This window comes from Parasteatoda tepidariorum, chromosome X1 (genome assembly GCF_043381705.1).
Source record: "Parasteatoda tepidariorum isolate YZ-2023 chromosome X1, CAS_Ptep_4.0, whole genome shotgun sequence".
Classification (NCBI taxonomy): Eukaryota; Metazoa; Arthropoda; class Arachnida; order Araneae; family Theridiidae; genus Parasteatoda; species Parasteatoda tepidariorum.
Window position 1 is genome coordinate 28,692,647 of NC_092214.1, and position 16,142 is coordinate 28,708,788.

The window sequence follows — 16,142 nt, forward strand, 5'->3', positions numbered from 1 at the left end:
CTTGGTGACAGGGAATGAAGATGAAATGTAGTTGACGTTGATTCTACTCTTTATGATTGCATCTTATTTCTTTGACTTTGGTTTTACTAAGAAATTACTGAAACTTTGATACCAAGCTGTAAGTTCAAGCTTAGTAAAAATAAAGTTATGATAGAGAAAACATAAGTTTCAATGTGTTTTAGTATTATTCAAGAAATTTAAAGCTGTGCTTTAATACATTTTTGTTAATAATGACTCTAGCTAAATTGCCTCTAGTTTTTCTTAATAAGCTACATAATCTTAACTAAACTAAATAATCTTAAAAAAAATCAAATAATCTTAAATGACTAAGCTTTTGCTACATTTTTATTTAGTTAATTTATTTTCTACAATGACAAATTCTGAAAAGAATTTATTTGCAGTGAAATTCGACTGGTTGAAATTCAAGAAAAACTTTGCATCGATGAAGAAAAAGCAGCTGAACAGGTGAGCCATAATACTGCATTACATTGGTAAAAGTATAAGAAACTTTTTTTCAAAAAATAAAATAAAAAATAATATCTATATATATGTGTGGGAATGTTAAAATAATTTTTTTAAGCAGTTTATAATTGCAATCTAGTTTGAAGAATGGTTTATTAAATTATTAACTATTATTGAAAGTTAATTATGTAAAGAACTCTTCAAATTTCATTCTTACTTCTAAATTAACAAATCCCATTCTAAATATACACTGCTATAAATAACTTATTGAATTCACAATTACATATTGTTGAAATAAATAAATGGAAAATAGTTTCTTTTTTAAGAGTACACATGTAAAAATTTCTATATTTTTATGTATTATTATTTAAAATTATTTATTTAAATTTAAGGTACTCTTATAATATCTATTGTATTGATAATTTTTTCTCAATATCTTCCATTTTGTCCAGTTTCTTCTGTTTTGTTTCAGTTTTTTCTAGTTTCGCAAAATGCCAACCCTGTTGTTTAGTAATAGATTGAAGTAAAATTTAGTATATTTTAGTTTTTCTGAAAATAGTTAGCATAATATTATGATGTGTAACAAAACAAATTAGATGTTATGCTTTAATTAGAATCAGTAAATGAATGTTATAAAACTATTCATCCTATTTTAAGTTCTTCCTTATATTTTATTCTTTTCTCTTTGAAAAGTGTCCTCAATTTATAGTACAATCATTTACAGTGTATAATTTTTTTAAATTCAGTTTTGCTGTTGTAAATTTTTTTCTTTTAAATAGTGGTTATGGATGGGTGATCGTGTAAAGCTAAGGGTGGTGGCACTAGTGGTAAAATTGCTCTTTCAAGACTTCCGGGTTACTGCTTCCGATATATTTTTACACCGCAGATTGAAAAAACGCGCCATCATATTATTGCATCATATCTTTTGCAGTATTTCACATGTACCGAGTTCTTTCTTTCAGCCTTTAAACTTCAGCATTATCATAATAATATTATAATCATTAGAATATTTTCTAATAAGGCTAATTTAAAAAGATATTTTTAAAGACATTTTATTTAAATGTAGCCAAATAAGGGATAAAATGCAAAACATGGCAAACATTAAGAATTATTCACAATGAGATATAAACTTTCCAAAATTTTTTTTGGCCTTACGACCTCTGAGAATCAATACATTTCTGAAAGCTCTTATGAATGGTACAATTATGTATAGATTTGAACCCAAATTATAATAACAAAACTGCATAGAATATTAGGCTTGTTCACACATCGCCTGGTAGTCATAACATAAGTGGAGGGATACATCGGAAATTTTCTAAATTTCTTCCGGTTTAAGGACGCTTGTTATTGTTTACATTAGACCACCCATCCATAAGTTCTTGAAAAGTTTTTCTCTCTCTCTCTTTGTTTGAGTATTAATCCTGTTCAATTTTAGTTTGCTTATACATCTAAAACTTGAAGGAAAACGTCCATTTAAGAATAAAATTTTAAAATATTGTTTGAAAATAAAATTTAAGATGATTATAAGGCATTATTCCAAACAAACTGTATTAAATTTACTGCCATCCTGAATAAATTGTTTTAACTTCCAAAGATCACCTGGATCACATTTGCACTTTGTTGTAAATTTTTAAACCGTTTCATCAATTCATTAAAGTTGAATTTAATTATTTTACCAGTCTTTATTATATATATGTTATCAATCTCTTTATATATTTACTGTAATAAGAATATTGAGAATCAGCTAAAAAATTTAGAAATGCATAGTTAGTGTTTCTACGTTTGCTTAGATCTTGTTACTGCTCAAAATTCATGTTTCTAAAGCTAAATGAGATAAGTTTTTTCCCCCACAATTATTGGAATATGCACAAGATTTAACAAAACTGCTTAAACAAATATGATATTTAAAATAATGATATTGTCACGTAGAATGAATCTAAATCAGTTCAGAAAGTTAGAGGTTTATTAAGAACCTTCAAACGTACAGGGAACAAAGTGACTGGCATTTTAACTTGAAACGCCTGATCTTTTATAGGACTAAATAACAGAACAGGAAATGACAAATTAGAACATTCTAGAAACTTCTAGAACATACAGAAATTATAATTAAAAGTTTATATTGCATTTGTAGATTTTTTCATTTTCTGAGAGCTCTGAGGATCGAACTCGGTATCTCTGTCTCTCCAGGGGGACGACTCTACCCTCTCGGTAATGCTGACGTACGATAATATAAGTAAATAAAATTGAAAATTACAACAAAAGTTTTAATCTTTTAAATTTCTTTTTTATCAAGTGCAAAAAAATGCTTTTTTTTTTTTACTTTAAAGTATTTCGTGAATTTTTGGCTTTGTTGACTGCATAATTATTAATATTTCTTAAGTTTTATATTTAATATTTTGACTAAAAATAATTTTTTTAAGATTAAATTTTAAAATAAAATATATTATATTTATGTTTTTAGCATTGTTCCAATTCCAGTCTTAATCTTTTATTTCTGCTATTCACTAATCCAGTTTTGAACATTAATCATACAATGCATAAATATTACTGACAGAATCAGTAGTATATTAAATGCTTGTGTAGTTATTATTTTTAGTACTTATGCACAGTTAATTTTTTTGTTGTGGATACTATGAAATTTTGTTTATAGTTTACTATTGATATTATATTTTGTTATGTTTTTTATAGTTTTTTTTATTATATTGCAGTGTCACCGATTGGCTGAAGAACATGAATCACTTCTTGAAGAATGGTGGTTCAAGAAAAAAAATTCATTTCCAGACATATTTTATTACCTTTGTATCGATAAACTTCAAGGTAATATTATATGATAGCTTAACTCATATTTTTTGAAAACTGTTAAGAGAAATATTTGTGATTTCTTTGTTATATTCCATCCAGATGTATTCCATTCTTTGTTATATCACAACTTTTCTTCAGAACTATGTTATTAATATATTTTACTTATTTAGTTTATTGTATTTAATCCTGAAAATAATTTATTATAACTATAAAAAGTAAAACCATTAATTTAAGAATTGAAATTTAGAAATTTAAGTTATGTTTTACCAATTATGCTTCCTTGATAGGTTTTTATAGTTTATTGTCTATATTATCAAGTATCTTTCTCTTTAAACTTTGTGAATGAAACAACATGCTTTTAAATTTTCTATTTTTGAAAAAAAAAAAAAGAAACTTATCAGTATGCACCCGATGTTTGTTTTTTTTCCCCCTCGCCACATCAGTGCATTTTTATTGATGTCACTTTTCTCACATGCCAAAAAACAGAATCAAATAATGCAACCTTATTAAATTGGAAGATGATTTATATTACCGTCATTTTTAACATCACAAAGCATGCATTTATTAGTAAAAAATGGCATATCTATATCAAATGCTATCTCCCAGGAAACAGCTTTGTTACCTTTCTGCTGCTGGTTTCATGAAGTTGTAGCAAAATATATACATACAAAATTATTATATAACAACACCAGACTTGTGTATAATAGAAAAAAGGATACAATAATAAACACATTGAAGTTACTTACTTATGAAACATGTATCCTATTTTTTTCGTCAAAATAGAGTAGAATTATATCAATCTTAAATCATCGTTTTGACAGATTCACAGCAATCATAAATACATTCAATTTTAAAATTGACTCCACAACCATATTAAATCCTTTCACATACTACAAATATTCTTAATGAATAATGCTGCAATCTCAATTTTTTGAGGCCTTATATTAAAAGAGAATGTCTAATGATAGTCTCACACCCAACATACTATGATTCTACGCATTACTTTAAATTTTCTTAATTTATATGAGCTGTGTAGATAGATGGAAAAAAATTCTTCAACCTTAATTAAAATTTTATCCACCACTACAAATAAATAAGTTATATTAATATAAAAATAATCATTACACTAAAAATCACATTCTATAAGTTCTGATAAAAGTTTTATAAAAATTAGATTTGCTTTAAAAATTTCTGCTTCGATTTGTTTATTACCTACTTGGGCTCTTCATGCTGTGTGGCGCATAAGACATTTAGTGTACTTCTCCATATCTCAGGTCTATGACTTGGGATTTTGTTTCCTCCAATTCTTTAAATTCTCCTCTTTTAAAATCCAACTTCATTTAGTGCATGTCCTGTCCATTTCCACCCTCTTTTATTGCATTCAACTTATTGTAGTTAAGTTGTTTTTTCTATTATTGTTTCCTTTCTAATTTTAACTAGCTAAAAGATTTTAATTTTTTTATGAGGCAGTTATTTTGTAAAACCACAAGTTTTTGGATCTCTGACTTTCTAAGGCACCATATTTCAGAACCAAATAGTAGAATTGTTCTGACTATGCGACAATTCGCTATAACTGATGAAATTATTTCACAAAAACCTCACATATAGGAAGGTATAAGGTCATAATGACCAAAATGAAGTGCTTTGTGTACCAAGTATTTTTAAAAACATCTAAGGTAAAAGAAGTGTTAAAAATAAGAAAAATACCCTTTTTATTAAAAAAAGTATTTAAAATATATTCATTTTAATGCATGCTACACATTAAACCATCATACATCATTAAAACTATCCAAACCAAAGTGTTTATTAAAAATTTTTTCAATTAACAGTAAAAGATGAACAGAAAGGATATGAATAATAGTGTTTGGTGTTACTTCACATGTTGGAAATGTCTTGTAATCATTTTCACCTAATTGGACATAATACACCCTCTTAAAAGCAATATAATTCATTGAAATTGTAATATAATTATGAAAAGATGTAAAATTGATTTGCTCCATGAAGAAACAAATGTAAATAATTTTTCTGAATAAATAAATACTTATTAAATAAATTATTTACTATGACTGAAAGAATCTTGATATTTTGTGTTGTAAATATTTGTTGAAGAGTTTTATTTTGAACATATGTATTTAGAAGTCAATCAAGTGCTTTGAAATTAAAATTTTAAATTATTGTGATAGTAGAGTTAATTGATTTTGGTAGTGAAACATTCATACAAAGAAGTGATAGAATAATGATTGGCACAATTTATAACATTAGAAATCTGAATCATCATTTTGCATCATCTGCAAAAATCAAAATATCCCTTATGTGTAGAACCAAGGTGACACCGTAAATTAACAGAAGTAATCAAATATATATATTTCTCTGGTTTTACTTTTTTAATTCCTTTTTAGCTTGGAAATTTCTCTTTGAAATCTCAGGCAATGTTTATTCTGTTCATGCTACGGACAATAATAGAAAATTAGTTTAGTTTGAGTTAAAATGCACTATTTACACTTTACATTTTTATCATTACTGTGTTTTGTTTATGTATTGTTCTATTTTGAAATGTTTTAGCAAAGATAGCTTCTTATATCATGAATTCATTTATTCATTTCAGGCTGTTTTATAAAATAATAAAGCTTTTGCAGAAATTATTTAGTAATTTCAGCTATGAGTCAATGCTTACAATGTTTCTGTGCTTTCAGAATTTACTAGCCTTCATATTGTAATGTTCTTTTTTATTTGGATAACTACATTTCATTGTTATAAGCACCATCTGCAAATGTATTTTGGTTCTTATACTGTCATTTTATTTATATGTATATAAGTTTGACTATATTATTTAGAGCTTATGTTCACTAATGATTCTAAAATTCAAAGCATGGAATTTTGTGGAATAGATATAAATTGTTGTTTTGATGTTAAGCCAAATTAGTTATTTTGAGTTACCAATTCCTTTTTCATTGGAAACACGTTAATTATATTACAAGATAATTAAAATTAGGATCTAAGATAAGATAATTTTATTCAAGGATCTAAGATCAGTCATTTAAATGAACTGATTGGATTAATTCAAATCCTTCAAGCTTCAATTAAATATGCTGCATGAAAGTTTTCATGCTACACATTTTTCATAATTTAATACGTCAGGAGTGTTTAAAAATTTTGTTTCAAGAATTTTGCTTTTATTTTTCAGTGTGCTGTCCTGAAAACCATTATGGTCCTGACTGTAAACCTTGTGTTGGTGGAATCGTAAATCCGTGTAATAATCATGGACAGTGCAAGGTACTGTTCAAGCGAGTCTTTTTGTTCTACAACCATATTTCAAGCTATTTTCATTCTTGGTGTAAAATTTTCATTTTAAATTCCCTTATGTGGATAGTAATGTTAGATCCTTTTCGATGCTACAGTGTAACATCCCATATCCGAACGTCCCTTTTCCGGAAGGATCGATTTTCCGGACACTTTTTAACAATCAAAATAAACAAACATCTCTTCATCTTCCCCTTTCTGAAAAAAAGGTCTCTTCTCTTCTAGCTTGCACTGAACCCATAAATCACAAAGGGGAAGAGAAGATCTACCAAGACCATTGAGTGACCCTTAATGACGCTACTACCTTTGAATGCAGGAAAAGAGGGAGATTTGTTTTCAAAAGACCGCATCTGAGTCCCCTCCCCCTCCTTTCCTATGCAGCTGGCTAGTGAAAGAGGCATTTCCTGGAACCTTTTAATTGAAAGGAAAGGGCAAACGCAGCAAGCATTAACGTGGAGGGGGAGTCAAAATGGAAAATTTGAATAGGTCTAAAAGGATGCACGTCCTTGAGAAACATTCATTCTTCCCCTGACCATGTAATATTCAGGAGGCGGGGGGGAGGGGTTAACATTCTTTCTTTAGCAGATTCTTTCAGTCATACAAGAAAAAATAAGGAGAACCCCATCAGCGTGCCCCGACCTTTATGCTTGATTGATAGCCAATGATTGGAGAGAAAACAATAATTTGTCACTTCCCCACCCTCAACTTGAATGATCTCCTCTCTACACTTATTTTCTTTCACAAATAAGGAGGAAATGAATTTTTCTCCTCCACCTACCCACCTTAATGAATGACGGGAATTTCCCTTTCTTGCTTGAATCATTCTAGTTAAAAATGGCGGATTATTATTTTCATAACTGTCAATTTTTTTTCGTTTTCTATATTTTAAGCAATAATTTTTTTTCTAATATTTCATATTTGATTGATTGAATAATCTAATACTAAAACATTATTCCCCTTAAAAATAATGTTTATTTATTTTTTGCTTCGTAGATTCAGATTGTTTATCAGATCATTTTAAGCTTTGTTTACCTTGGGGGCCTATTATACGGAAAAATCTATTATACAGACTTCTGGAAGTCCCACCGATTCCGGATACGCGACTTTACACTGTATATCCTACCTATATTGTAATGCTGAAGAAATCAATAATATGCTTAATGTCTCATGAAAAAAAAATTTAAAATCAACCTTGGTGTTCATAAAATCTGTTGCTGTTTATATGATGCATTTTGTCTTAGCTTTGATATTTTATGATTTTCTGCTTTATGTTCATTATTAAAAAGTTCTAAAACTTCGTATATTTTCTATATCAAACAAATTTTATAACTTTCATTAAAAATACATTGTTTATAAATAACATGTTGATACATTTAAATTTAAGTTAATTAAAAAATCCTAAGTGTAGTTATTTTTAAAATTACTAAAACTTTTTTAAAACTAATGATTGCAAAAATTGATTTTAAGCTGATTTGAATATTACAGTCTAAAAAAAAAATTTCTTAAAAAATTTCAGAAATTTGTCACTCATAAAATACCATTGGTATGTACTTAACTGAAAATTAAAAATTTATTGAATTAGTTATATGCATGTTTTTCTCTACTGAATAACCAAAAATAGAAGTTAGCGAAAAAGTAAAGAAATCAATTGAAATCTTAAAGTCTTTCTATTATAGTAGAATTTTTTTAATTAAATGAAGTTCTAATATTTATTGTATGGTATTTTATATGAATAAAACATTATAATTTAATCTTTATAAAATTTTTTTATTTCATGTTAATTTTTTTTCTTTTAAACCTTTTTAGATATCATTAAACTAATATTGAACAGCCAAACATGAATCTTTATTGCAGAACTTAATTGTTTCATATGTATTAGAAGATATGTTAACATAATACTGCTGATTGAATATATTGTCCCAAAAAATACAATTTTAATCCAAAAACTTCTTTAAAAAGTTTTTTAAAACTATGTATTATGCATTTCTCAGACTATTCTGAGTGTAAAATAGAAAAAAACTTTAAAAGTTTGGTAGGAAGTGTAAAATTTTAGTGCACCATTAGAAAACTTGCTTTGAGTTGAGCAATTTAAAAAAAATAGTGCTTTGTCATCTTTATTCAAAAGATTATCAACTAAAGTCTAAATCTATTAATGCCTGGTTTTATTAGATAAAAAATGAATTTTAGGAAAGTTCATTAAAAATTTATTATGTCAATATGATCAAAAGTATTAATGAGCAAATTGCTTATAAATTAATATTTTTATGATAAAAAATATCAAGACTGCAATGTTACTGTACTCTGTATTCAGGATCTGTTAAATTATTCATTACTAATATTATCACCAGTGTTTTGATTAAGTGTTTGCATTATTTTGTTTTGAAGTACTTAGACATAGTGTTAGACATAAAACTTTATCATATTCTTTTTTTTCTTTCTAGGGTGGTGGAACAAGAAAAGGTTCAGGCTTATGTAGATGTGATCCTGGATATATTGGGGAATTTTGTGACCAATGCAAAATTGGATATTTTAATGAATCATCTGGTGATTCCTGGCAATGCTTAAAATGTGACAAATCTTGCAAAGCTCATTGTCGTAAAGGTGGACCAAGAGGTTGTGAAGTCTGTGCAACTGGTTATCAGTATTCCGTAGAGCTTGGATGCATTGGTTGGTTTCTTAACAGTTTTATGTCTTATCTTTAATTTTTTTTATTGATGTCAAAAATATGCTTGGCATTATAATTTTTTATTAATTTATTTTTATAACGAATTTAAGCTGTTAATTTTTTTATACAATTAGGAATTTTTTTATTTTGTCCAACTTTGTTAACGTAAATAGAAACTAATTTTTGATTATCTGTAATTGTATTTATACTTTTAAGTACTTGTAGTGTGAACATATTAGTTGCCTTTGTTTCTGCAAGTTTAAAATTGAAGAAAACATGGAGAATATCTACATGTACATTTATTAGACATCAAACTTATCAACACTTAAAAAGTTTTTGTTCTAGTCAATTATAAATTACACAAATTTATGAATTTCCGTAGTAATTAATCATGTTTCTTATGAAAGTATAGGAATTTTAATTAATTTAATATTAGATTAAAAATTAAAATGCTTTTGTTGGCATGAAATGAAATGCATGTTAATATGTAGTTAAAGCAAAGTGTCTATGTTCTGCGCAATTTAAAAATGAAATTTTTAACTTATAATATGAATAAATTTTTTGTATTTCTTCAAATTCACATTATGGAGGTTCAATTGTATTGACTAATTTATGTATTCAAATATACTTATTTGAGGCAAAGAAAATTAACACTTTCTTTGCAATCCTTGTAATTTGTAAGCTAGTTCTGGGAGCTATCTATAATTTTCTGAGTATATTTTGTTGGTTGAAAAGCAGGTTAACAGATGCCCTCTATATTTCGGTGGTCAGAAATCCAAATCTGTTGAAAAAGAGATATGTTTATTAATGAAAAGTATGTTTTTGTGTCTAATTTCATAATTTAAAATATCGTATGCACTTATAAATTTGCATATTGAAGATCACCCATCGAATCATCAAGATTGAGTCCTGAAACGTGAAAATCATCATTAGATCAAAAGTTATTCAGGGTGTTAATTTTTTTGCACACTGTATATATGTATATTTTTGTTGATTATTAAAATGTCTCTAGCTAAAACCTATAGTGCAATTAACTAAGGGTCTTAGTGTTGGACTTTTCTGACCTCTCTTCAGAGGTCTTTACTAAGTTGTAACTTAAAAATATTTTTCTTTTCTTTTTTTTCAGATGTGAATGAATGTGTTGAACTAAGTTCAGATCCTTGTAAGCTTGGAACTTTCTGTGTTAATTCCATTGGATCATATCGTTGTGTTGGCAAGTAGAAATAAATTGTTTTGCTTTATGAATTTTTTTAAAAAATTATTTTATAAATTTGTACACAATGTTTTATATATTAGAATAATAGATTTGTATTCATATTGATTTTTAATTCTTTTTTTTTTCATAAGTTATGTTAGCAATTTATTTATTTTTCAGCTTAATATTTTCCTAATTAAATTTGTTATAAATGTTTCAGTATTCAGAACAAGAAACATACATACTGCATTTTTTACTGATCATTTTTGAATAATTTTAATTGAGTTATCTCTTAATTCAAAAATAATAAATATTTTTGTAGGATATGATTTAGAAAGATTTAAAATTCTCATTTATAGAAGGAATTTTAAATTTTAATTAGGACTAATTTCCTTTATTTACTCGTTATGTTTTAAAAGGATGTTTGAACAAAAAGATTATCAATGAATGTTGGTTAAAGCATTTTCCTCTGTAAGCTAAGCATTTTTTAAATTTTTTTTTTGTAAATACATAAAATTATGTGTGCAAAAAGTTTCTCTTTATGTACCCTGATTTAGAAATATAATTTGTTTCTTTAATAATTTTCGATTTGGGTTTAATTCAATGTGAAAAATTAATGGTGCATTAAAAAATGCATAAGTTCAGAAAATTAATAAGAATAATTATGTAAGTTCCAGGATTATAAATCTAAGATTATTTGAACCTTAATGATAATTTTACTTTTTACACACTTCTTAGCTCTCAAATTATTTAAGTGAACTAAAAAAAAACATTTCCTCAACTGTAATACTTGTTTGTCCAGAGATATTTCCACACAATAAATAATTTTTATGACCATTTCCTATTATTTTAATTTAAATTGAAATTTCTTTGCGTATTTAAATATACAAATTATTACATTAATTTAAGCTACATGATAAAAAGTTTCAAAATCTAAAATTTAAGTCGAACTGGTGAAATAATTTTAAAGCCAAAAAAACTATTAAAAAAAGTGGTACAGTAGAGAACCAATTATCCGGGATGCTCGGGACTATTGCTATCCCGGATGTCTGAATTTCCCGGTTTTCTGGATTGACCAAAAAGTGTCGTTAAGCGATGTTTTATGGAACCCGAATTACAAGGAAAAAGTGTAACACATTTTAAAGTAAGAGAAAAATGAAAAACACTTCTAAATCTAAAAAAAATAATATGGTAGAAAGATAACATTTAAAGGAATAAAAAAATTTGCAAGTTTAGACAAGAAAAACAAGTTTAAAAAATACAAAATTCTCACACTTATTTTTTAAAAATTACGCTTTAATTACCATTAATAAATTAACTAATATAAGCAAAACCAATGACTAAATAGCGCAATATATTTCATACCTAATTATAAGGGGGGGGGGACGATAAAATAAAGGGAAAATTTATTAATTTAAATAAAAACAACACTTGAAAATTATGGAACCAAAACGATAGTTAAAAAAGGCTCTAGCCTAAATATTAAAACCCGGAACAAGGCAAGATCAACGGAATTTAAAAAAAAACAAACCTAATGATAAAATTTATGAATAAAAAGAATTAATTTATTGAGTGCAAAATTTATAGTGAAAAGAAAAAAAAATCAAACGTGGTGGAATCAGAAAAACAAAACTGCAATCTGCTTCATAAAATAATTGTATGTTTAAATTAATAAACAATTCTCCATTTTTTTTATTTTTATAAAAACGCAATTTTTAATTAAAGCAGATGTGATTCCACATTAAGAAAAACTTGCAAATGATACTGCACTTCCAAAGAATCAGAATTTATTCAGAAGAAAAAGATTTTATTTTTATTCAGCGATGTCAAATAGATAAATATATTTTTCTCTTTCATCTTCAGTTCACTGATATGCATGTGCAATGCATTTCCCCACCCCCTCGTAAATCAACGGGAAAGCGAAATCAGCATGTCACCCCTTTGAGTTTGATTGACTGCCTAAAGGAGAAAATAAAACATTCATCCCTTCCCTGCCTCATCTCGATCTAAAGAACTTCAAGGTCACGGAAGAAATTACTATTCTCTGGGTAAACGGGGGAAAAAATTCTCCCCTTCTCACATTTTCCTCTACTGAGCTTCACGGATGAGTCCAATTTCAGCTTTTTTTTCATAATTGTTCTAGTTTAAAATGGCGGGAAAACCGAGCAAAATTTTTCCTGGTTATCTGGATACCGGATAAATGGTTCTCTACTGTACTTCTAAATTTTCAATTCTCAATAGCTATTTTCGTGTTGCATAATTTATCCTTCTCAAAACACTAAAAGTCATGTGCCATTGTTAAATATTTATATACTTGAATACAATACTTTTCAGATTACCATATTATTTTAACTTTTACTCAGATTAACTGCAACCTATCAAGGAATTTAACTTCTCAATTTAAACAGGGGTTCCAAAGCCTAAAAGTACCTTAGTGGCATAATTTTTCTTCAATTTTTTTTTACTTCTTTTTATTTTAACAGATAAATTTTTAACTATTAATCTTGTTAATCAGAGAACTTAATAATTATTTTACCTTAAATTTGGCACAGTGTGGATCCTGCATCAACATTTTGTGCAATCAATTTAAATCAAGCAAGCCACCTTAGGAATAAAAATAAATTGTTTCTTAAACTTGCATTGTATTCATAAGCATTCTACATTCATAAGCATTCTGTTTTATGATTTTTATTAAATTTTGCTATACTTTTAAATAGATTTATATTATTTTTTTATTTATGTCTGAAAAAAAAACACTAATTTTAATAAAATTGTTTAACAATTGGTACACATAAGGTTTTATAAATTTTTTGTTTGATAATAAAACACAGAAACTATTTTTATAAAAATATTTATTCTTAAAATTATTACTATTTTGACCTTAAAATTATTGAAAATTTATATAACTTGTATTTAAACTATGGTGACTACTGTTGGGTTAATATTTCCTTGTCAACTGTTAATTTTAGACAGTTGTTTGAGATAAATCGTGTTATGGGATGTTTTGGCCATGACCTGATATCTGAGCATTTCGTTTCATAACTGGCTTAGTTGCATTTTGCTATACTTTGAAGCAGTTTTCAAAAAAAGTTTTGTATTTTAGGCTACTTAAAAAAATTATCACTTTTTAGTGACATTTTAAATTGTTATAAGATATAATCTAAACAATTTGTTTTCAGAATTACATAAAGATTTTTTTTATACAAATTTTCAATTTTTTTAAATTCAAATTTCAATAAAATTGGTATTAATTGGATAAAAAAGTTTTTTTTTTATGAATTGTCATATATAAAGTTAATAAACTTATAGTTAGTACTTATTTTTAACTTTGAAGCAATTTTCATTATCTTATCAATTTCTTATCTTAGCAATTTTCATTATCTGATTTATCTTTAAAATTAAAATAATTATTGTTTTTACTTGAATTTTTTGAAACTTCCTACCTTGTAATTGACTTATGGTTTACTTTTTGATTTTAAGTCATTATATTTTATTTATTTATAGCGTGTGATAAATCATGTGATGGATGTACTGGTGATGGACCTGATATGTGCATTAAATGTGCAAGTGGCTATACATATGAAGACCCTCTGTGCATTGGTAAGACAAACAATTTTCACTATATATCTTGGCATAAGTCTAAGAGCTGTAGAGTGATATAAATCATGAAGTTTATATGATTGATTTACAGAACATAATTGATCACAGTAATTATTTTGCTGTGAAATAATCATCTCCTTTATCATTTCTTTTAACAATATCAACCATTTTTTAATTGTAGTGAGAATTACTTATTACAGACATGGAAAACATGCTAAATTACTTATCACTAAAATAGCTGAACAAACTTATCACTGAAATAACTGAAGAAATGATTATGCAGCTCAATATTTCTCTTTGGCTGAAATAAGAGGTGTGAAAGTTTAAGGAAAAGATTACTTTATTTCACTTCTTTTTGAGTTAAGATTTAGCTGCAGCCTAATTACTTAATTGAAATTAGTTGCAGATTGAATAAAAGTAAAATTAAGATATTAGGTTGATGATTTAAGTATTTGGTATTGCCTTAAAAAGTGCTTCCAGAAATCTAGTCCATTGAAAAAACTATCTATCATTGTTACAATCTGTGTGCTAATGCTTGAAAATTCAGGTGATGCAATTTAATTTGACTACATAATTTCAGTGAAGCATTAAGCAAACAGCCTTTCTTATATTAGAACTGAAATTTTTTTTATATGTAAATATTTGTTCCTTTTTTTTACTATGTATTAAACATTAAATACCTAATAATAAATATTAAATATTTTAATACCAATTATAGCCTAACTATTTAATTTAAATCACTGGCGGATTAGATAAAGTACATGTAACATAATTGATATCAATGACTAACGAGTGTCATTTATGGCTTCAATTTTAATCGAAAAATGAGTCAACACTTTCAAGAATCTAGTCCACTGAAAAACATGTCCATTATTGACTCAGTCTATGTGCTTATGCTCAAAATTTCACTTGATATAATTTAATGTAGCTATGTAACTTCAGTGAATTATTGAGTTACACATTTTTGTTTCAGGAAAGATTAAAAAAAAAAAAATCACACAAAATGAATGTGATTTCTAATGCTCTTTTTTTAATTACTTATTAAATAGACAGTAATGTTGATATCTATTCTTAACTTTTTTATTCTTTCAGTAAATATTAGTTTTGCTATGGCTAGAAATTATTTTTTTATGTTTATGAAAATTAAATCCCTGTTTCTGTAATATAGCATTTTAACTAGTTTGGTTACAGCTAATTTATTACCTCTGTTTCTTCAAATAACAAATTCTTTTTATGCTCAACAAAGTAGAATTCTTAAATTTTTTAAATATTTTTAATAAGAAAAATGAAAATAAGTGTAAAATTACAGGTATCCCTGTTGACTTACATTCATAAACAAACTTGTTTTCTTTAATTACTTATCATGGGTATACTTTTTATTACATTTAGAAATAAATAAATGTGTATGCCTGATTTTGATTTCAATACTCTTATAATATATATGAATGTAAATAAAATGAAGTTAATATATTTTGCTGAAATATTTTTTCCACTTTTTCACTTTAAAATAATATTTTAATAATTAAAAAATATTTTTTGTTGGTATTCTTCATACTGTTGATTGTAATTTTGGGCTTTATAATGTTGAATGTAATTCGATATTATCAGTAAAATCAGTATTTTATTTCTATCTATCTTTCGATCTAATTCTAATCTAAAATTTTAAAGAGGGAATTAAAAGTTTTGCTGAGATCACAGCTTTTTTTTAAAGGTTTTTTGTTATGCTGAAAATAATTCCCTGCAGTGAATTCAAGCTAGAATAAATAAAAAGGAATCCTTAACTTTAATTTTTTACATTTTTTGAAATCTAAAACTGTTCTATAAAAAAAAATTATTTAACATTTATTCAACTTAAAATGAGATTTCATAACATAAAAATAAATCTCAGAAAAAATCTAAAATATTCTTTTAAACATGTATGGTTAAAAAATTCAAATAATACAAATAAAATAAATTCAAATAATTTAAATAAAAAATTAAAATTTTTATTTTTATTTTAAGCAGCATATGAAGGAGTAATATCAGTTGCCCGTAACTAATTTTTACACCTTTACTGAACTAAAAATCTTAAATATTCAGACCTAAAATTTTTTTGTCGACTCTAGTTCATTGTAAACA

The 16,142-nt window shown here is 26.2% G+C and overlaps 1 protein-coding gene across 2 annotated transcripts in view; it reads left to right on the plus strand.

Moving 5' to 3' along the window:
- LOC107446657 (cysteine-rich with EGF-like domain protein 2) overlaps positions 1-16,142 on the plus strand; it is a 34,344-nt gene that overhangs the window by 7,841 nt on the left and 10,361 nt on the right. For both annotated transcript variants that reach the window (XM_016061350.3, XM_016061349.3), the window contains exons 4-9: positions 402-465; positions 3,171-3,279; positions 6,449-6,537; positions 9,006-9,231; positions 10,356-10,442; positions 13,929-14,024. In XM_016061350.3, coding sequence (XP_015916836.1) covers positions 402-465; positions 3,171-3,279; positions 6,449-6,537; positions 9,006-9,231; positions 10,356-10,442; positions 13,929-14,024 — 671 coding nt within the window. The remainder of the gene's footprint in view (positions 1-401; positions 466-3,170; positions 3,280-6,448; positions 6,538-9,005; positions 9,232-10,355; positions 10,443-13,928; positions 14,025-16,142) is intronic.